Source organism: Saccostrea echinata, unplaced genomic scaffold (assembly GCF_033153115.1).
Source record: "Saccostrea echinata isolate AGI-Se365-2 ecotype Australia unplaced genomic scaffold, CSIRO_AGI_Sech_v1 ptg000030l, whole genome shotgun sequence".
Taxonomy (NCBI): domain Eukaryota; kingdom Metazoa; phylum Mollusca; class Bivalvia; order Ostreida; family Ostreidae; genus Saccostrea; species Saccostrea echinata.
This window is the reverse complement of record NW_026889779.1, coordinates 19432144-19454646: the sequence shown is the minus strand read 5'-3', so window position 1 is coordinate 19454646 and position 22503 is coordinate 19432144. Positions and strand designations below refer to the sequence as shown.

The 22503-nt window shown below is 34.1% G+C and overlaps 1 protein-coding gene across 2 annotated transcripts; it reads left to right on the top strand.

The window, feature by feature from the left end:
- Positions 1-13: 13 nt before the first annotated feature.
- On the top strand, positions 14-22444 carry LOC133197477 (uncharacterized). Of its 2 annotated transcripts, none has more exons than XM_061333537.1 (21): positions 14-102; positions 2445-2593; positions 3678-3784; positions 4095-4196; positions 4467-4571; positions 5850-5890; positions 8423-8487; positions 8727-8796; positions 9607-9689; positions 10105-10276; positions 13480-13532; positions 13843-14020; positions 14124-14239; positions 14470-14717; positions 16236-17053; positions 18208-18321; positions 18656-18773; positions 18912-19016; positions 19184-19375; positions 19614-19757; positions 21646-22444. In XM_061333537.1, exons 1-21 carry the CDS (start codon positions 45-47, stop codon positions 21827-21829), a joined length of 3222 nt encoding a protein of 1073 aa, XP_061189521.1. In that variant the 5' UTR covers positions 14-44; the 3' UTR covers positions 21830-22444. The 2 variants fall into 2 exon arrangements, with proteins under 2 accessions (XP_061189521.1, XP_061189520.1); XM_061333536.1 differs by having other exon boundaries at positions 13432-13532.
- The last annotated feature ends 59 nt before the right edge of the window (positions 22445-22503 follow it).

Here is a 22503-nt window from a genome sequence, read left to right as displayed (position 1 = left end):
TGAAATTTTACATGATATTGGGTATCTTGTGTAAATCTGATGCAATGTCTTCTCTTATTCTGTTTTTCTTAACAATTCTTTTTGGGAAATCATATAGTCAAGGTAATTCTTCAAATTTTATATGCACAAATGATTCTATTTTCAAGTTGTAGCATGCTTACACCAATGTATTTTGACAATTGGAATCTTCTAGCTACAAAATATGAACAGCATAATCTTATTCTACAAAACACAGATGTTTTTCTGTTTAACAGAGCTATTTAAAAATGAGTCCACCATGACCATGTGAATAAATTTTGTATTTATGCCCTCGGTTTCTGAGAACGTTAGGCCTACAATATAACTGTGCTGAAATATGAAATGTCATTAAATCAATAGACAAGGATAAGATTAACCTCGAAGTTGAAAAAAAAGTAAATCTAATATTGAAGTGTAAACTAAAACCTCAGTAAAACAAGTCATTTATAAATTGGTTTTCATAAATCACAATACAAGAGTTATTACATCAAATCCTCATAAATACATATAGGAATGCTATGTATTGTAAGACATTTTGAATATAATCAGAGACCTATATACTAGTATATAAGTCCCTGATATTATTGAAAATATTTCATTAATTGTCATTAAATAAGTCATGCAGCAATTAATTAAAGGACCATGTTACTTTTGTTGAAGAATATCACCTCTTGCAACTTTTATTTGACCTGTTAGAGGTAAAAGTTTTAGAAACATTTTTTTTTTTTGATAAATGATATAATGATCCTCCTACATTGCATTTCATTTTATTCTATGTAGGCTACAGGTGTAGAGATTCTCAAAGTTTCAGGTACCTTCATGCGGAGTTCTCAATTAGTCACTGTCGACATCACGTGACATCAATTGTGTATAAATACTGAGACTCCGCAGTCGTCTGTTGTTGTTCTTCAGATGCAGCCAAGGATAGAAGATGAGTGTAGTGAATAAAGTATTCACGTTTAATATTCCTCACCTGTTTTACAGTTAGAGAGATAATTTAAGGCCTGCCACAAACCAGGTTGACCTCTAGTATAGAGGCTAGCCATAGTTTGTTTTGTCTCATCTGCATTGGCTGACTAGTCCATCCAGGCTGCTATATTCATTGTCCGTCCTGAATAAGGCATCGTACAGTATATGCGATAATATGAGGGTGACGGGGCTCTTGTGTTAGGTTAGAACTACCAGTTTATTGTTGCATGCCTCTGATTATTCTAGTGATTTACTATTTGATTATCATTTATCAAATTATGTAGATAAGGTTAGGACATATTTGTATATTTCGACAGTCCACTAGAATTACACCAATTAGTTTTAATCAGCTACTATATTGAACACCTCAAACCCTGGAATTGACCAGGTAAGATCCCAGTGTTTTATGTAAATATGTAACATTACACAGGTATGTTTTGAAAACCAGCATTTATATTTTTAATTACATAAGGCCAAACAAAAAAATATGTGTGGTTCCAGTTACACTTCCAAAAAAATTAGGGTAGGTAGGTAGGGATTTTTTTTTTTTTTTTTTAACAAAATGATTTTCTTAATTTTTTCTAAATAATACCTATCACTGTTTTGCAAATGGCATTTAGATGTGATGTGATAATATACTAGTCAATATTGGTAGGGGACACCTACATGCTAGCTTGCTTTGGATTTAACACTATTAAACACTTGCACTATGTTTTGTAAGGAGGCCGTCATTGCTGAAACTAAAACTTAAACTGGAGCCATTGATAGAAATCGGGGGAAATTCCGGAAAAAATATGAAAATTGCCAAAAAAAAAGTTTAGGGTCGGGGGTATAAAATAGGGATGGTCGGGTAACCGGAACCACACATATTTTTTTATTTGGCCTAAGGTTTGTGTATCATTCAGAAAATGGCATCTGAATTTTTTTTTGCAGAGATGGAACAGTACATGATGTTTTGCATGTTATTTTAACAAAATATTAAAAGTTAACACTATAAATTAAATGACAACAGTTTTTGAAGTATGAACTGTATTACATTCATTTGCCTAAAAGTTCAAGAGTGCAAAATATTTCTACATAATTTACAGGTATGCACATATAAGAAAGTCAATTTAAAATTCTCCTGTGTGTGCATCTTGCTGTCTTTAGTACTAATTAACCTGGGCTCCACAACAGCCCCCTGATGTAACTTATTTTTTACTCATAATGTTATATTTGCTATGTTTCATATATATTAACTTATATCATGTATATGATATTAAGTTATCTAACCTTTTGTGCTTTATTATTTCAAGGTTGTGTAGTAGTCATCTTATTAATATATTATTTGTTTTATTTTTTCATTGAAGTTTAGTTAGATAAATGAATATATATACATGTATCATAAAAGGATTTCATGTATGTTGCATATGCTGTAATTTTGGACAGTAAAGTTAATTTTAACAAAATATTTTCAGGTACCGGGAGAGTGTTTATTGGAGTTCCAAATAATTCATCATTTCCAACTTTTACTGTAACTAACAGTGTAGCTGGTGGAGTGACTGTCAATGTTCCAGTTTACATTGATGCTGTGAATAATACAGTTAGTGAGAATATCAATGGCAATGTAAGTATATAACGTTAATCTTATCCTGATCGTCTGTGTGCTGGTTTGCATGTATACCATTACCAGGGAGCCATCCTTTGATGCTTGTCCTATGACCAATGTTAGATCTGTTCCTTTGTCAATCCTCTCTCTCATTCAATTCCTTTTAAGTGGACCATTTCCATGTTTCTTTAGTTTTTAGCTCACCTGAGCTGAAGGCTCAAGTGAGCTTTTCTGATCAAAGAGTGTCCGTCTGTAAACTTTTTGCATTTTCGACTTTTTCTCAAGAACCACTTGGCCAATTTCAACCAAACTTGCCACAAAGCATCCTTGGGTGAAAGGAATTCAAGTTTGTTCACAAGAAGTGCCAAATCCTGTTTCAAGGGGAAATAATTAAGAATTCATGAAAATTTGGTGGCATCTTTCAAAATCTTCTTCTCAAGAACCACTGGGCAAGTAAAGATGAAACCTATGTGAAAGCTTCATTACATACTCTTGATTCAAGTTTGTCCATTTCATAACCCCCGAGCGGTAGGGCACTGCCACAAGAGGGGGTTGAAGTTTTACATAGGAATATACATGTATAGGAAAGGTCTTTAAAAATCTTCTTCTTGAGAACGGCAAAGCCATGATTAGTCATTTTATAATAGAAGTATCCTCATGTAGTGTAGATTCAAGTCTGTTCCAATTATGACCCCTGGGGTAGGGCAGGGCCACGACAGCTTGTTTTGTTTTCAAAATATTTAGAGTAAGACTTAGTAAAGAATGACCAAAATATACAAACTATGAACAAGTAAGAATCTGAATTTAATGTCATAAAAATTACTTCTGTCCATTGATACTTAAAAGTAATTGCAACAGTTATTCCCCCTATTGCAGACATTATTTGCTCTTGATCTTCTAGCTTTAATTTGGATAATATAATAACTTTACTGTACAAAACAGGAACATTTTTTTTTACAAAGCCTAAAATGAATTTAAAAAAAAAATACAATTTAAATTCCATATTGATGTATTTAAATGATTTATCTCAAGATGAATTTATTTTCATCTGTTTGGAAAACAGAATTCTTTATTTTTGTATATATTCTTTTAATTTTGACAGGTTGATGTCACTTGTGAGATGCGGGTCACAACAAGCGGCTACAGCAGTGCAGCATTCTCAACCAGACGTCTGTCAGATACAACACGCAGTGGAACTGTTCAAATGAGGTGTTCATTTAAGAATTTACTAGGATATTTATGAAAGATATCATTTTCTAGTAAGGCGGGGAGAAATCAAATAAAGAAACTTTGACTTCGAACAAATATTATTAATGAAAAATTGAAATATTTGCTGATTTTAATTTTACAAGATATAGTAGATTCAAGAATATTTTTCCTTCACTGTTGTAATTTATTAGTTATACTTTTAAAAGTTAAATAAAAATGCAGGAACTTAATTTTTTTTAAAGCCATTTATAGGTGAAATGTGTTCTTTAGAATTGGAGGAATAATTTTCTGGTACTATTTTCCCCCCCAGTAATTTACAAACTGGAAGGGTTGCAGGATTTCAATGTTTTGGAGAATCTGTCACAGCTGGAGTGAATCAGTTTACACGAGCAGGCTCAAGGAGTAGGGAATCGTAAGTTTATAAATATGTAATTTTATAAAACATACTGCTCAGCAGAATTTCAAAATCACTGTATACATTTATTTACCAGTTTTTGGAATCAGATTTTGATTTTTGATTTTCAAGTGGATGATTGCTTTGAAACAAAAAAATTTAAAACTCTCCCATAATACATAAAATCTTAAAAGAATTTTGTTTGCAGAGCTGACGATCACTTTCCTCAATAGGGAAAATATGACTGAGTGTTTTAAATATACATTGTATGATATTTTGAATATTCAGGTCTCTTACTGTAATTAGTCCCCCCACAATAAGCATCTGTGCAGAGGATACCATAAAAGTCCTAAACACAAATACTGCCCAACAGAGTTTTACAGTGGAATTCAGGTGAGTTGGAAAACAGTACCTCACTTATTCAGTTGAACTATTATTGACTGTAAATTTCAATTAAAAGCAAATACTTTTTAAATGAATTAAGAACACTTTGTTGTGGGGTTAATTCTAAAATACTTGTATATACAATGGATGTTTGGAAATTATTTAGACATTCATTTTAACTCGAGAGAAGAAAGAGATCAATTCACGAAAGTTCACCAGAATTTTGTCAAGAACAAAGAATACAAATATGCAAAATCTCTTGTTCATAGCATAATTATATAAATCCTGAGGCCTGTTCAACAGAGCGAACGTTCGCAAGCGCTCGCCTAAATTCCTTATCCTTTCAACAGAAATGTTGGCGAGCACTCGCGAACGTTCACGCTATTGAACAGGCCTCTGGTGCAATTCTAAACTTGCATATGTCCACTGACCCGGAGCACTCCAAAGAGATAATCACAACATCATTTTTCTTTCCTTCAGGCTTCAGCATCAGTTTGTTTTCTCACATTGGAATGATGAAAAAAGCATCAACTGTTCTTTTTCTGTCAACACTTGATAAAGTTCTATCTCTCCATTTTTTTTATCTCCCTCTACAAACTTGTGAACTGTTGCTTCCTCAATGTCTAATATCCATGAAATATCTTTCCCAGTTGGACATGCATCATATGGTATAAACTTTAGGACTAGTGACATCAATTTGTTCGTAATAATTGATGGTCATTTCAATACATGATTTTGAGACTGCGCTGGGTACCCTTACCATCGATACATTTATAGGTCATTTAAAAGAAAAATCAAATTTAAATATTGCAGGTGTTTGTTAAATGTACTTTTACACCAAATAACATTGATTAAGAAGGAATATAATCAGAATGTCACAATAATTTCCGAATAGCCCTCATATACAGTATGCAATATATTTATATAAATAGATACTCAATATTTGAATAGGAAAATCCTCTTGTCTTTCTGCAATTTCAAATAAGGCTTTAAGATTCAAAGTCCCTTTGATTAGAGAGATAACTGTCTCTGGGATACTGAGTTAAATGATTATTATTCCTTTATAAATTTGTCGAGTTACAAGGCCATTTCTGTCAAATTTTGCATTGTTAAAGTGTGTTGCATTTTTTTTTTTGCATTTTTATCATAAATTTGATCATTAATATTAAAACAAAGTATTTTATATGAGTGAACAGAGGGCTAATGAACCTTAAAAAGCAAAATGATATTTCATAAAGAAAAGAAAAACAGTATACCACTATTGAAATGTACAACTGTTAATTTCAGTGACCAAGTGACCACTGCAGTAACTGTGAGCTGTACTAGAGGTATTTCATATTGCATTACAGTATACACTTTCATAGTTGCTTTAAACTTATTGTATTTTGCATTTGGTGCTGTTTTTATGTTGCCTGCAGAGAATGATTGGCACAAAGGGGTCAATTTGTCTGCTGTCTGTATGGCAGAATTGTTTACTATTATGGAAATTCTATACTTATCCCATATTTTAGTTTCAAAATACAGATTACGGATTGGATGTACCTACAGAAATCAAGCTTTCCAGTTATACTGGTACTCCAAATTTTATTTTTATTCTGTGTCAAATATATACTTGAGCAATGATAAGTCTTCAAAGATACTGATGATAAGAACTTAAATGATCATATATCCAACTGTGTATTACTCTAGTTTTACTGTTGATTTTATGCAATCATGTCACAGTGTGATCCGGCTTTCCGGATCACCAAACTGGTTTTCTGAATCCATATCACCCCTCTCTGAAACTGATGACGAAGCTAGTACACGGTATAAATGATATAATTTTGTTAAGTATCAAAAAGTTCCTTGAAAAAGTGAACATTTAAAAACCTGATTTCTTTTAGTCCCATGAGATGACTTTAAATATAATCACTATAATTTTCACCATTTTCCAATACCGTATAAGTGGAATTTTTAGCTGGATGCAAGTTTAGCGAATCAGCGATCTTAAAAATTGGTAAAATTATTTTAGCAGAAGAAATTTTGGCTTTTTAGCTCACCTCAACGAAGTTGGGGAGCTTATGTAATACCCTCGGTGTCGGCGTCGGCGTCCCAGGTTAAGGTTTTTGGAGTAGTTTTCTTTTCAAGTACTTCTATGGCCTATATTAGTCAGAGATGCATGGAGGATGCTTCTAGTGTGTTTTTTTGTACCAGTCAAGGTTTCAGATGCTGCAATTTCAGCTAAAGAATGACCAGGTTAATGTTTTTGGAGCAGGTTAAAGTTTTTGGAGCAGGTTAAAGTTTTTGGAGCAGTCTCATTTCCAAGTAACTATAAGCCCTATATTGACCAGACTTGCATGGATGATACATCTAAGGATGCACACTACTGAACTTGCTTCAGATGCTGGATCTGACCTACATTTTCCGGTGAGTGACAAGGTTAAAGTTTTTGGAGTAGATCTCATTTCCAAGTAACTATAAGCCTTATATTGACCAAACTTGCATGGATGATACATCTAAGGATGCACACTACTGGACTTGCTTCGGATGCTGAATCTGACCTATATTTTCCGGATGAGTGACCAGGTTAAAGTTTTTAGAGCAGATCTCATTTCCAAGTAACTATAAGCCCTATATTGACCAAACTTGCATGGATGATACATCTAAGGATTCACACTACTGGACTTGCTTCGGATGCTGAATCTGACCTATATTTTATGGATGAGTGACCAGGTTAAAGTTTTTGGAGCAGATGTCATTTCCAAGAATCTATAAACCCTATATTGACCAAACGTGCATGGATGATACATCTAAGGATGTACTCTACTGGACTTGCTTCGGATGCTGGATCTGACCTAACTTTTCCGGATGAGTGACCAGGTTAAAGTTTTTGGAGCAGATGTCATTTCCAAGTAACTATAAACCCTATATTGACCAAACTTGCATGGATGACATATCTAAGGATGCACACTACTGGACTTGCTTCGGATGCTGCTGGATCTGACCTAATTTTTTGGGATGAGTGACCAGGTTAAAGTTTTTGGAGCAGATGTTATTTCCAAGTAACTATAAGCCCTATATTGACTAAACTTGTATGGATGATACATCTAAGGATGCACACTACTGGACTTGCTTCGGATGAATGATTTGACTTACATTTTCCGGATGAGTAACCAGGTTAAAGTTTTTGGAGCAGATGTCATTTCCAAGTAACTATAAACCCTTTATTGACCAAACTTGCATGGATGATACATCTAAGGATTCACACTACTGGACTTGCTTCGGATGCTGGATCTGACCTACATTTTCCGGATGAGTAACCAGGTTAAAGTTTTTGGAGCAGATCTCATTTCCAAGTAACTATAAGGCCTATCTGAACCAAACTTGCATGGATGATGTATCAAGGGATGAACAATCATAAAACTTGCTTCGGATGCTGGATTTGACTTACATTTTCCGGATGAGTGACTAGTTTTAAGTTTTCAGATAAGTCTATTCCCAAGTAACTGCAAGCCCTATCAGACCAAAATTGCATAAATGTTGCATCTAGGGATGCACACTCCTAGATTATTAGTTTAGTGTGGGACTTTGCCTTACTTAAAGACAACATTCGTTGAGGTGAGCTCTGTAATCTCTGATTACCTATGTTCTATAATGTGGAGATAGATACATATTACCATCGATATGGAATGAATTATTAGCGCTATTGAATTTTAGCAATCTCAACACTCTCGCTCATAATGCCAAAATTGAATCCTCGCTAAAAATTTCTGCTTATACAGTATTTTGAAGTACCTTCAGGACACATTGTGTTGAGCACTTGTGCTTAGTTATATGTAGTTTCATGAAACTCCTATAATATTCATATCTTTTCTCTTCAGCAAATGGAACCATGGTTCTGAACATTCCAAATAATGTGGCACAAGTTGGTACAACTAGGTTACAGGTAAATTTTTACCCCATGTAAGAATTATCTTGTACTGATATTCCTACCCATGAGGTTGATGCCAAAATTTGGTATGTTACATTTGAATTAAGTTTGATATTTAGATGCATAATTAATGAATTTTAATGAAGTTGACCTCTGTAGAAGTTTTAAGTAATTGGTCAGATTAGAAGTTGTAAGTAAATGACAAAATTGCTAATATGAAAAAATGTATTTAGTGTGAGCTGTTTACTCTTTAGATGGACTTCACGCTTACAACAGTGGGAACACCTGTACAAGTCAGCTGTTCTGCAACAGGATATAATACAGGTATGTAACCTAGAAATAATACATGTAATCATGTGTAACCTAGAAATAATACATGTAATCATATGTAATCTAGAAGTACAAAATGTAATACATGTAATTATGAGTGACCTAAAAATAATAAGGTAGTCAAGTATAACTTTGCTAGTGATGTTAATTGAATTGAATCATATTCCTTGTATCTTTATATGTCTCCCAAATTAAAGATGAATGTGCATAATATACATGTACATGGTCTATTTCTTTGTCTTGAACTATAATCTCATGTTTTTGAACTGTATGAAATGGTATCTGCCAGTGGATGAGGTGGAGCCTACCATGTCAATCAAGTTGCATTCAGAAGTTGTTTAACTTGTTTTATGAATACAAGTACATGTAGTAGCTTCAACAATCATTGCATGTTTTTTTTTTTTTTTTTTTTTGGAGATTGCATGATTATAGTGACTGGACACAAATGTATCTTATTTTTTATAAAATAAAAACTGCAAGGTCATGGTCCCATATTTTGATATTATTCATAAGAAATTTTTTTTTAAAAGATTAAAATTTCATTTTTGAAGTTTGCGAGGAGTTCCCAGAATTGTTGAGTTCAGTAGAACACACATATAATGAACTGCCAAGAACAAACAATATTGATTTGTTATAAACATAATTTTTTATATCCATTAAGTTTTGTGTTAAAACTACAGGAAATCAGTTCACTGTAAGTGTGAATTCATTATAAGAGTGTTCACTGTAGTCATGATTTAATGTAAATTTTAATCAGAGAAAGAAATTGTATTTAAAAAAGAAATGCTTTGTTTCTACTTATAGGACCTTCAGTTGTATTCCAGATGAATGAACCTGTTTTAGCATTCTATCCTCCTCCCTTCACAACAACAGCTACAAAATTTGGGGTAGGTGCTGTATATAATAGCCTAGGGTATATGTTATGTAGCAATAATTATGGATATATATCATTATTATATTGGGTTGAAATAGAAAGTAGAATTGTATTTAAAAATTTTTAATTTTTGATTTAATCAAAGGAAAATAGTTTTATTTTTATTTTCTAGGGTTCATAAAGAAAGCGATGCATTTGACCATGTACAGATTCAAATACATTGAAGAATTCCTAAAATTAGCTGAATAAAATCATGTTCAAATTAACTTTCTTGATGAATGCACAAAAATATTTTTATATTGAAAAGTGATGAATCAAACGTTCACATGCCTTATTGTTTAAATGATGCCTTTGGGGAGGTATACTGTATTTGTTCAATATGGTTTTCTGCTTTTGAGCACAATTATAAACAATACTCTCTTTTGTAGCTGTTATTGCTAATCACAAATCCTCCCACCACTACTATTCCCGTAAGCTGCCAGGCTAACCTCTACTCCTCTAGTACTGCCGCTCAGGGTGCCAATAACAACCCTCCATGTGGAGCCTCGCCTACTGCCACCACCACGACTGCCACAGTCACCACAGGCTCATCTGTCTCAGGTGGGTGTCACATTATATAGTCATTTAATGAACATTGAACCAGTGCAGTAAAATTTTATTAATGTGTTATGCATGATGAATTTCAATACAGGTGTTGAAATACAGTGGAGCCTCATTTATCTGGACGCTTAGGTTCCCAGTCAAAATGTCCGGATAAGTGAAGCGTCCAGATATCTGAAATGTATTGATTTCTTCCACCAATATAATTATAGCGTAATAGTATAATAGCCTTTCATATCAATATAAGTAAAGAAAAATGCTGCCAAATAGAAATAAGGTTTTATTATTTTATAGACTACATCTATAATATACATCAGCACTACTTTTTAACACTTTTTCAAATAAAATGAACATTTCTAAAACTAAAAAACTAAGCACTGTGATAACTGTCACCAAATTAAAAGATTCAAGCTAAAAATTACAATACCGATGTGTATTGTGTGTGTAGAGAACGACATTATGAAACTCTGTCGTCATGTCTATTAATAGAAATACATGTATGTGTAAAACCAATGTAGGTTCTGTACTCGGATTGTAAATATCTTTCAAATAACAAATAACTGAAGAGAAAATTATTTTCTGTTTCCAACACAGTACATGTAGTTTAATTTCACTTGTGTATCTCTCATGTATTTTGTATCTCTCATTCCTATAGTGATGTTTCGATATCGACTTAGTCTAAAATCATAACAGGTCACAGGTAATCGTCTTATAAAAACACTCAGACCAGCTAGTGTTTTTATAACAATTAACACCCAGCTCAGCCAGGAATGTTGACAACCATGGGCGTACAAATTAAAATTTACTGTCCAGATAAATGAACCAAAATATAACTTAAAAATGCATTTTTTGGTAAAAAAGACCGTCCAGATACGGAACGCGGAATTCCGGATAAATGAGCCAAAATAACATTAAAAAAATCTGTTCCCAAGAAAATTCGTCCGGAAGGTGAAGCATCCGGATATCTGGGGTCCTGATATGTGAAGGTCCACTGTATATGTATATATAAACATTGTGGTATTACCTAACATGTAGACAGAAAAATTTTATGATTGACATTTATGACTTTCTGTCTGTTTAGTGCATTTTAAAAAACATTTACTTAGTAACAAGATTTTTGAACTTTTAATAAGTTCCGTATTTTTGAGACCAAGACTTGATATCATGTAATTTACAAGTAATTGTAATATAAAGTATGGTAGAGAGGGGTCAGTTGAGGGTCTGTGTGCTTTATCCTAGAGGATTTAGGAATGGCAGTGGCCTGTGAATTGGGGTAATACATGTAGTAAGAAGGGGATTGTAATAGTGATATAGTATCACAATCAATATATTACAGTGTATCAATGCTTTAAACATGACTTGTGCATGGGTATATCATTGTATATTCTAAACACTGAACAATCAAGATTTATGTAAACTACATGTACACTGAATGTTTTTTTTCTCATTGTGTACTATCTACTTTTTATACTATGAGTGGTTTTATTTTAATATTTCAATAATTCATATAGAAAAAAATATGATTTAAACTCTACTCATGCAGTTTGACTTCATGTTTCTTTTTAACAAAACATATTTTCCTGCATATGGAATTATTGGTAAGTAACTAAAGCACAAATACCGTATACAGGGAAATTTTCGCCCCCGTTTTATTTTCGCCCCTTTCGCCCTAGACGCAAGTGGGCGAATTTAAGACTGGATGAATTCAAAGAAAACAGTATAATTTTTAAACAAAACTGTGACTGGGCGAAATTAAAATGGGGCAAAATTGTTTGCAAGTGTGAAAGGGCGAAAATAACCCTGTATACAGTATAAGCTAGTGGTGATTTTTTTTTGTATTGTGAATACATGTAGTATCACCTTGCTTGATATCAAATAAAACCCATATTTTATCACAATCCATAAAATCTCCAGTACATTCCATACCCTATGTTACCTTCTTTATCAATTTCTAGACTACATTGTATATTGAAACACTCATACATGTATGAAGACAGGTTAAGCAGAATCTTAAACATATTTTTATATGCTATAAAAAAACTTGCAGTGCTTCAATTGATCATAATTATTCACATAAAACATCAATATTGCAAACATTGTTCAACTTTTCCTTGAATCAACAATGCTTTTCTGCAAATCCCCTCCCCCGGCTTTTCCATGACAAAACACTTCTATTCTGTGACTTTATTTTCTCCTTTTTATTGATTTTTTGAAGGTACCCCTTTCATTAGCCATATAGTACCTATAGCTATTACTCCCTGTTTACAAGACTAAGTACTATAGGTAAAAACATCTAAAACATCATTAAAACATGCAGTCTGTCGAAATAATCTGCAGAATTGTTCAGTCCTAAAATGTTTACATGTAAATTTATTTGCAAGTTTAAATCCAAGGGATTTCATAAATTTGTCATCTGGTTCACTGAATATTTCTGAATGTATACTGAAGCAAAAAGAAAGTGGGTTTTTGTATTGGTTTTGTAAGGATAGACACTTAGTACCTTAAGATAGTGCAACTTTACATAAATGTAATACTAGTAGGTGGTGGTTTGTTTTTTTCAAAACGCAAAATTGTACCTAAATATTAGGATGTGCAGAATGAAAAAAAATGCAGAACAGATTTGAAAGGATAGGTGGTGCATAATACCTGTATTCATTTAAAAATCACAGAAAAGACAACTATTAAATTAATTGATTTGTGGAAAAGCAATGTCAAGTCCTTGCAGAAAAGCATATAGGGGTTTTTTTTTTAAGCACGGAAAAGCAGTTCACCCATTGCTAAATAGAGCAATTGTACATTGGTTATGTAGTTTTTATTTCACATCAAACTTGTTTACAACCATGATTTGGTGAGTGTTTAAGCACCATATTTCTTTTATTGAGAGTAGAGTGCACAAGGTTGTGTTTTATTTTCAAATAACTGTCTATTAATTTCCAAAAAAAAGTGTGTACTAATAGAATTAATAACTTTCATAAATTGTTTATTATGTTTATGATGCAATGTTTTAAGCTATATCTGACTCTAAATACAGTCATGTATTCACCTATGGGTATATTCTCCAAATGGCAAAACAAAAATGAGCAAAGAAATAAAAAAAAATCCCAGTTCTTTTTTTTTACATTCAGAGAATTCATTTCTGTACATTTACATTACAGCTGATCCCAATGCGACAACATCTGCTCCTATTCCATCCACAACATTAGTACCATCAATTCCCGAGTGGGGGGTTCTGCTTGATTCTCCTGCTATAGAGAGTGTAAGTGTACTGATTTAGAAAGGGAATTTTAACTGCAACAAATTGTTTGACATATATTTTAAGTTTGTCATGAAAACATGGACACTGTTGTTGATCATGAATACAAATACAGATTGTTGCCTATAACATGCTGACCTTTGTCAAAACATATGAGATATATGAGATAACATAGATTCATTTGGATATTATAAACAGCTCTTACTAAAGATTGTTACTCAAAAGACCAAAGAGTGGCAGATGTGTGTCTAAATTCATTTGCAGTATTAAAACTTCATTGGATCATAAGCATTATTTATTTAATTTTTTTTAGACAAATAATTACATACAAATCAAAGTGGCGAGGAACTTGGCTGCTACATCATATGTCCGGGAGTATGTGGTTGTCAGCTGCTGCACCACAAATCTACCAAACCAGCAACTTCAGGTTGCCACCTTGGTGGTGGCTGATCTCAATAAGAACAGGACTATTGACTGGACAAATGCTGCAGGTAACATATGATTGATCTCCGTCAGTTGCAGATTTTACTCAATATTTTAGAAGATACGAAAGATTATGGGATATGCATTAAATTTGAACTATTTTTATTAAAGCTCAAGTGAGCGTGAACTCAGAAACACCATACAAGAATCCAGCATTTGTCAACCTTTCACCTTGTCCATGTGATATTACCCAGAATGCCTGTGACATGGATTGCTGTTGTGATAGTGTAAGATCAAAATGTTCCAGGTTTAAAAGATAATATATTTATATGTATATGGCCTGTTTTTCAACCTTTTAATTTAAAATATCTGTGGAGAATACATGAAGTGGTAGAAACACATGAAACATTATGCTTGACATGCTTCATGCTAAATGTAAAAAAATCTCCAATATTGTCTTAATATTATCTTTTTGATCTTGTGTATAAGTTTTTTCTTCTTTTTTTTTTTGCAAAAGGACTGTACAACTTCAGACAAGAATTCCTTTCGGGACTGTATCAGTGGCCTGCTTGGGGGTCAGTCTGCCCCGTACCCGGAGTATTACTGTAAATCCTCACACCCCTTGAAGGAGGACTGGTTCCCTCTCATGTGTGTGGAAAGGGAATACAATGCCCTCATTGGATTTTTCTATGCTGCTTCAAACAACCTGAGAAATACAGAAGCTCTAAATCTTAAGATGGCATCAGAGAGTTTCTACTCATACAGGTAGAATTAAAAAGCATTAGACTTCTAGGAAAATGTTAAGACTGAGTGGTCACAGTGTCTGCTAATGGTTTTTTTTATGCCCTGTATTGAAGATTCAGGGGTACATAGATTTTGCCCTGTCCGTCCATCTGTCTGTTTGTCTGCTAAAACTTTAACATTGCCCATAACTTTTGATTGGTTGGAGCTATAGCTTTCATATTTCACATGTGTATTCCTTGTGACAGGACCTTTTTTGGGGTACCATCATATTTTACCTTTTGACCTTGGAGTTCCCAGTTTTGCAAAATTTTACCGACTTTTAACCTTGGGCATAACTTTTGAATAATTGGTGCTAGGGCTTTTCATACTTCACATGTATAATCATTTTGACAAGACCTTCCTTTGAATACCAATTGCAACAAATTTGACCCTTTGACCTTGACCTAGGAGTTTGACCTACTTTTGAAAAATTAAACTTTTGAACGGTTGGTGCTAGGGCTTTCATATTTCACGTGTATTTCTTGTGATAAGGACTTTCCTTGGGCACCATTAATTTTGACCATATGACCTTGACCTAGGAGTTTGATCTACTTTTGAAAAACTTTAATCTTGGCCATAACTTTTGAACTTTGTGCTAGGGCTTTCATACTTCACATATGTAATGCTTGTGACAATTTCTTCCTTTGGGTACCAATTACTTTGACCCTTTGATCTTGACCTTGGAGTTTGATCTACTTTAGGAAAACTTTAACCTTGGCCGTAACTTTTGAACAGTTGGTGTTAGGGCTTTCATATTTAAGATATCTATTCCTTGCGACAAGACCTTCATTTGGATACCAACAATTATAATCCATTGATCCTGACCTTGGAGTTTGACCTACTTTTGAAAAACTTTAACCTTGGCCAAAACTTTTGAACAATTGGTGCTACAGCTTTCATATTTCACTTGTGTATTTCTTGTGATAAGGCCTTTCCTTGGGCACCATTAATTTTGACCATATGACCTTGACCTTAATGTTTGACTGTCTTTTAAAGTTTAACCTTTTCCATAGCTGTTCCATGGTTGCTGCTACGACTTTCATATTTCACATGTGTATTTGTTGTGAGAAAGCCTTTCCATGGGCACCATTAATTTTGACCATTTGACCTTGATCTTAATGTTTGACTGTCTTTTGATAAAGTTTTACCTTTTCCATATCTATTCGATGATTGCTGCTAGGGCTTTCATATTTCTTTACCTTGATCTTGGAGTTTTGCCTAGATTTGAAAAACTTCAACCTTGGCCTTGAGCTGTTATACGGGGGCATCAGTGTGTCAAAACCACTTCTTGCTTTGTTTCTTTTGCTAACTGTATTGAAATCAGCTGAGGAAGAATGACTGCAAGGCAATTTATCATGTGTTAGTTATTTAGTATGTAACTGCTTTTCGAATGCTTCAATGCATTTATCATGCATACATCAATCTTTTCAGCAGATATTATTTAAAAGGGAATACCAATACATGTATTTAGACTAAGTGTATTTTTATTGATAATTGTAGTCGTCCAGACCTGACTCCAACTCCAACACTCACCTACAAAACAGGAGTGTCTGTAAGGTCCATCAAAGAGTCAGTAACAGCAGGTGGGGCTGCAGAGAGGGTTGGGACAGTTGTCCTTCCACAGAGGATCCTGGCTGGACAGTGCCTGACTACAGCTCCTGTTCGCTACTTAATGGACCGACAGTCTGACTGCAGCTTTACTCTGACCCGTGACATGTGTAACAGTGCCAGTGTCTTTAGTGCCTTATTTTATATTCAGTCCTCCACCACTAGAGATCCTTCCTGCCCAAATGCCTTCTCCATCCAGGGCAGTCCATCAGACTCTTTTCTGACAGATACCAATGTTAACTACTTCTGTACATCAGACTTCTCAGGTTATGTTAAAGATACATCATCCATAGCAGATGTCACAACATCAACATTCTTCAATTTCACATTGCCCACTGATCAAGATTGCTTGGATGTGTGTGGAAATTATATATGTGTAGAAAATGTCCCAGTAGATGTGACAGAGCCCACCAGAGGATCCCGATGTTCATTTGATGATGGGTACACTCGCCCACCTGTGCCCACTGTCAGAAACAATATTTGTGAGAATGTTGTTTTAGATGTAAAGTATGATTTTCAGTGGAAAGGCACCAGGATTGTCAGACTGGATGCAACAGTTATCCTGGGAAATGTCCCATTGTCAACAGCTGTGGCTCCTGTAGAGATAACCCAGAAGTATGAAGCTAATTTCAATTATCAATACGAATCAAATGGAACCATAGCCTCTGATAACTACAGGGGAGTCACCACAGCATACGACCGCTCAACAGGTCAGTGTATATTTCTACCACTTCTAGTACATACGAACGCTCAACAGGTCAGTGTATGTTTGTACCACTTTACATATGACCACTCTACAGAGTTGGTGCATGTTTCTATCACTTCTAGTATATATGACCGCGCAACAGGTCAGTGTATGTTTGTACCACTTCTAGTACATAGGAATGCTCAACAGGTCAGTGTATGTTTCTACCACTTCTAGAACATAGGAATGCTCAACAGGTCAGTGTTTCTACCACTTCCTGAATTTACAATGGCTCAACAGCTCATTAAATGTTTATATAAGAATGCTTAGCTTGTCTGTAAATATTCCTACCACTACATAAGACCTGTCAACAGGTCAGTTGTCAGATGTTCATTTTAAACAATTGATTATCCTGCAGTAGGTCAGTATGATGAAATGTAGTCCTTAAACCTGACACACTTTGTGACTTGACCTGACATTAGTCATTGTTCCTTGGTAAAGTCAGGTCACTTCATTTGACATGGGTCAGGTCTCGGGTACATATTTCATGATGTTGACCTCATAAAAGATAACTTATTTTATACAACCACTACATGACCACTTAACAGGTCAGTATTTTTTTTTTACCACTACATAGGACTGATGAGCAGGTCAGTTAATGTTTCTATTAATAAATATGACTGCTGAACAGGTCAGTTCTATGTGCATTCATTCTACTGCTCAAGAGCAGTAAATGCCTGTAACACTACATGCAATCACTTGACTGGACTTTCTACCAGTACACATATGATCACTCCACAGGTCTGTTAATGTTTCTACTGTTTTAGTATATATGACCCCTGAACAAGTTGTACATTATTATTTGCAGTATCTACGTACACATTTTCTTTTGTGTGCGAGTACCATTTTAACCTTTCACTGATATAAGCAATTTTGCAAGCCCTGAACTTAAATCATGGGTCCAAATTGCAAGAGCTTCAATTCTTATTTGGAGTAGGTTTCCCTGCATAATTGATTTCATCAAGTTCATGGGTGTTTTGTTTTGTAATCTACAACTTTATTAATCTTTTTTTTTTCAAGCAAATTCAGTAGGCTTTATCTTTCATTTACCTATTTAAAAACACTTTTGGTACAGTAATTCTGTTTCTATGCTAAGAAATGTTACTTTTTCTGTTGTAGGTTATGATTTAGGTAAAAACCTGCACAGTGGAGTCCAGATCAATAATGTGACAGAGAACACATTCTTGTACATCAACACCAACAAGTCTCAGCAAATGGCTGTGTGGGACACAGGTAAGAAACAAGTACCTTGCTACATGTACATCTATCTTCTGGTAAGAGATAAAAGATATTGTATATTATAACTTGCTCATTCTTACAGTTTTTGAGAAAAAATGAACAATTCAAAACTGAACACAAAGAGATGGTAATAATATTCTTTATTTATGAAAAAAATTCCTACATTATCAAAGCAGCGCATGACACAATCTGTACAAAAGTAGGAGAAATGCATACATACATGTATAAGCCCAGTCAAGTCACTGTACACTCTTGTACCATTTCAGTAATTTTAAATTTCTGTTGAACAGTTTTGTATATAATAGATTCCTATTTTACCTTTTCTAAGGTGTTGATGGTCTGTGTTTTAATGCTGGCAGAAAGTTGATTGAATTTGGACAAGATGTTTTTACAAGTTGTCTTGTAAAACTCTCTCTTCAAGACCTCAGGAATTGTTCTAATATCAGGTATTTTAAATACTTTTCTAGTTTATTTCATCTAGAATAATACATGCTTTATCAGTTTACAATTAAAATTCTGCATAATTTTAAGAATTCCATGATGTTTTTATTAAGTTCATGTATGTTGTTTATTTTTTTTCTCAGGAAAACACTGATCAATAGACTAAATAATTTAATGAAAGCTGACAAAATTGGTCGCCTTGGTAACAACAATCACTTGAATTTAGCATACTGGATAGATGTTGCAAGGTGGGTATTAGCTTTCTGAGCTTGTTTTTTGCATTAATGGACATGAGAAAAATAGTAGAGCAATGAATAACTGAGCTATACTTGTTTACTGGGGTTGACAGAACTAACTTCATAAATAAATTATAATGCTGAAAAGTAAAATTCATATGAGTGCTCTTGTTCTACAGAGAGGATGTATCAGCTGTGTGTACTGGATACCTGAACAGTGTTGATGATGCCACTAATAACAGCAAACTATCGTACGAGGCTCAGGGACTGTGTGTAGACATTATCAGTGGCATTCACCTAGATATCATGTATGCCCTTACAGGGAAAATCAATGCCACTCCAATCTATGAAGTTATTGGTGCTCGCATAAGGTACAGAGTTTCAGTAGATAAATTATACTTTTATGAGGTATTTATAGTTAAATTTTTTATCCTTGTCAATATTTCTTTACACTCATCACTCTCTACAAAACAATTTGCAGTATAAGAAGTCAAAAAAGGATTCATTCTACAGGTTTTGAGAGAATTAAGTTTCAAGATGAATTGTACACCCACCAAAGTTTGGTTCATTTAGAAATTATATCACCTAATAATTTTATTTTAATTTCAGCTATGTGAAGTCTGAGTGGCAGTTAAGGTGCACCATTGGTGACATGAATGCCTGCAACACTCCAGGATATGCAGAAACATTTGAAGTAACTAGTTATGTAAGATTTATCCTAGTGCCAGGCAACACACCAGAGAGACTGCCAAGGTGAGGGGAATAATTACTTTATCACAGGCTTGGGGGAAAAAAGGAAAATAAGACCATTATACACCATGGATATCTACCAATATTTCTAGATCAATATATATACTGAAAGGAAAAAAAATGCTTACCCAAATATAAAAGGTTAGCATTTATTACTATGGGACACAATGATAGCCAAATACAAGTTCACATTTTACAGTGTATTTCATTCATAACTGTCATTAATTGAAGCATAATATCAAATCAAATGACATTTTAGCACCACATTTATTGACTATAGGGAGTAGGGGTCAGAATTTTAACATTCAAAATTTCACAAGTCAATATCCCATGTGTCCTCATCCAGTATTTAAAGAAGCTGGTGTCGGTTTTGAACCTAAAATTGATCAGGTAGTTGATTCTTCAAATAGGGATGAAATTTCACTTCCCCATAAGTGCTTACCTCAGGTCATTGGTGGCATTTGAAAACAGATAAGGTCATTAAATTCAATGATCCATTTTGTCCCATAGTTCCTCAACTGGAGGCAATGTGGAACTAAATGGTGATCATTCTGTGTCCGTACATTGTTGGTAACATAGAAATCTAAGCATATTTTAGCAACTTGCATTCTTTTCATGTGAAATGTGGTTGTTAAAGGATGGCCCATGTGCTTTAAGGCCTGCTGCAATGGAACTTTTGCATACCTTTTTCTCTCTAATTCTGGCATTGCAGCATCCAGGAATGCTACTAGCAGTTTGAAACCTTTTCTGTCTGTGGATTAAATGGATCTCTCTGTCCGGAAGTCCCGTTGCCCTCTGAAGACATCTGCTTCTGCTAACATGCGTCTTCATTATAGCCACAATACAGTGGATTGGAGCACATTAAACTGCTCAACAATTTCATTCTGATGGTGTCTTTGCATTAGTTAGGCAATAACCAGACCTCTTAGAATTTCAGTTTGGTGTGGTATCTTTTAGGGTCCAAATCTGTTCAAATTCCCACCTTACATTTTCGAAAAAATCACTGGAGATTGCAAAAATGATCTTTAATTCCACTACAGTTTGTGGCTTTCAACCCGAAGCTCATATGCAAATTACTCGTGCTCACATCAAGCACACAAGAGTCATGGTTGAATGATTTTCTATCACAAATCCATTTCTAGACATTATTAAAGCCAATTGTGAAATAAATTTAACTATGATTATAAAAAATTGTAGTAGATCAATCAAAAATATGAGTTTCTTTTTCCTTTCAGTACTAGATTTATCTGCAACTTATTTTTATGCCCCCCTTCGAAGAATGGAGGGCATATTGCTTTGCTGCTGTCTGTTGGTCGGTTTGTCTGTCTGTGGGTTCACCAAGTTGTCGTTCATTTTCTTCACAGAGGTTGCACTTATTGAAATGAAATTTGGTATACAGATTTATCAAAAGAATATCTAGGTCAACTTCTGTTTTGGGTACGATCGAGCAAATTTTGACAGAGTTATGCCCCTTGGACTTTGAAAAATTCTAATTGTATCCAGTTTCTATTCATTCTCTTCACAGAGGTAGCACATACTGAGATGAAATTTGGTATACAGATTTATCATAAAAATATCTAGGTCAAGTTCTGTTTTGGGTATGATCGAGCAATTTTTGACAGAGTTATGCCCCTTGGACTTTGAAAAATTCCAATTATTTTTTTTTGGGGGGGGGGGGCATAATTGTTTCACAAACAGCTCTTGTGTTTTTTACTCAGAGTTCAAAATTTATAAAGCCTCTTGGTGAACAAAAAAAAAAAATTAAAAATGTTGTTCTGCTAATTAAATAAAAAGACTGCTTTTCAAAAACAAAATATTTATTTACATACATGCATCATCCACTGAAAACGAGATTTTTGCCACCTGGTACCACATATGTTTTCTTTTCTAGGTACAAGGACAGCAAGTATTATGACACCTGTTCCAAGGACGTGTGTTGGGAGGCCTTTATTTACCCCCTCTCCTCCAGATACGAGGGTGTGGATAAGGAACAGGTGCTTGTACAAGTTCTTCTCATCATCGTCATCCTCGTAGGTTTCCTCATATTCCTCAGACCATGGTGGTACATTTTATGATAGTGAATTCTGCTAGATTCTGTGATAATGATTTATAACTATAAAGGTACAAGACTGCTGTATGGGATGTCATAAAGTGTAAAAGTATGGATTATGATTGTGACTATAGGAGATGGTTTTGAGGGAGGTAGTATAGTAGATAGTACATTGCCAGGTTAAAGTGGATGAAGTTGAAAATTATTTCAGTTGGAGAGTCTGGGATTTGTGAAAACTTGAGATTATTATTGATTGATACAAATGGAGGGTCACTCCACTTTGTGTACATTTAAATGAAGCAAGATGGCCAAGAATTACTATTGTGATAATGTTCAAATGCTCATCAATTCATACACAATGTACGCAGCACATGGAAACAAAATTCTGTCCATTTTGCATCATCTCTTGTAAGACATTTGGTTGTGATAATTGATGATTTTAGAATACAATTACAATGATGATCATTTGTCTATTTTTAGACAAATTGATAAGTCTGGTGTATTTGTAAAAATGTTGGGTGAGTGAGAACACAATATACAAGTGCTTGTTGGAGAGAAAGGTGTTAGTGATTTCTTTGTTAATCATGTATTGAAATTTACATGTAGATAGGTATACTCAAATAAATTATTTTTATATTAATTTTGGATTTTATTGCATTGATTTATTTTAAAGTATAAAACTGTTCTGAATCATCAGAT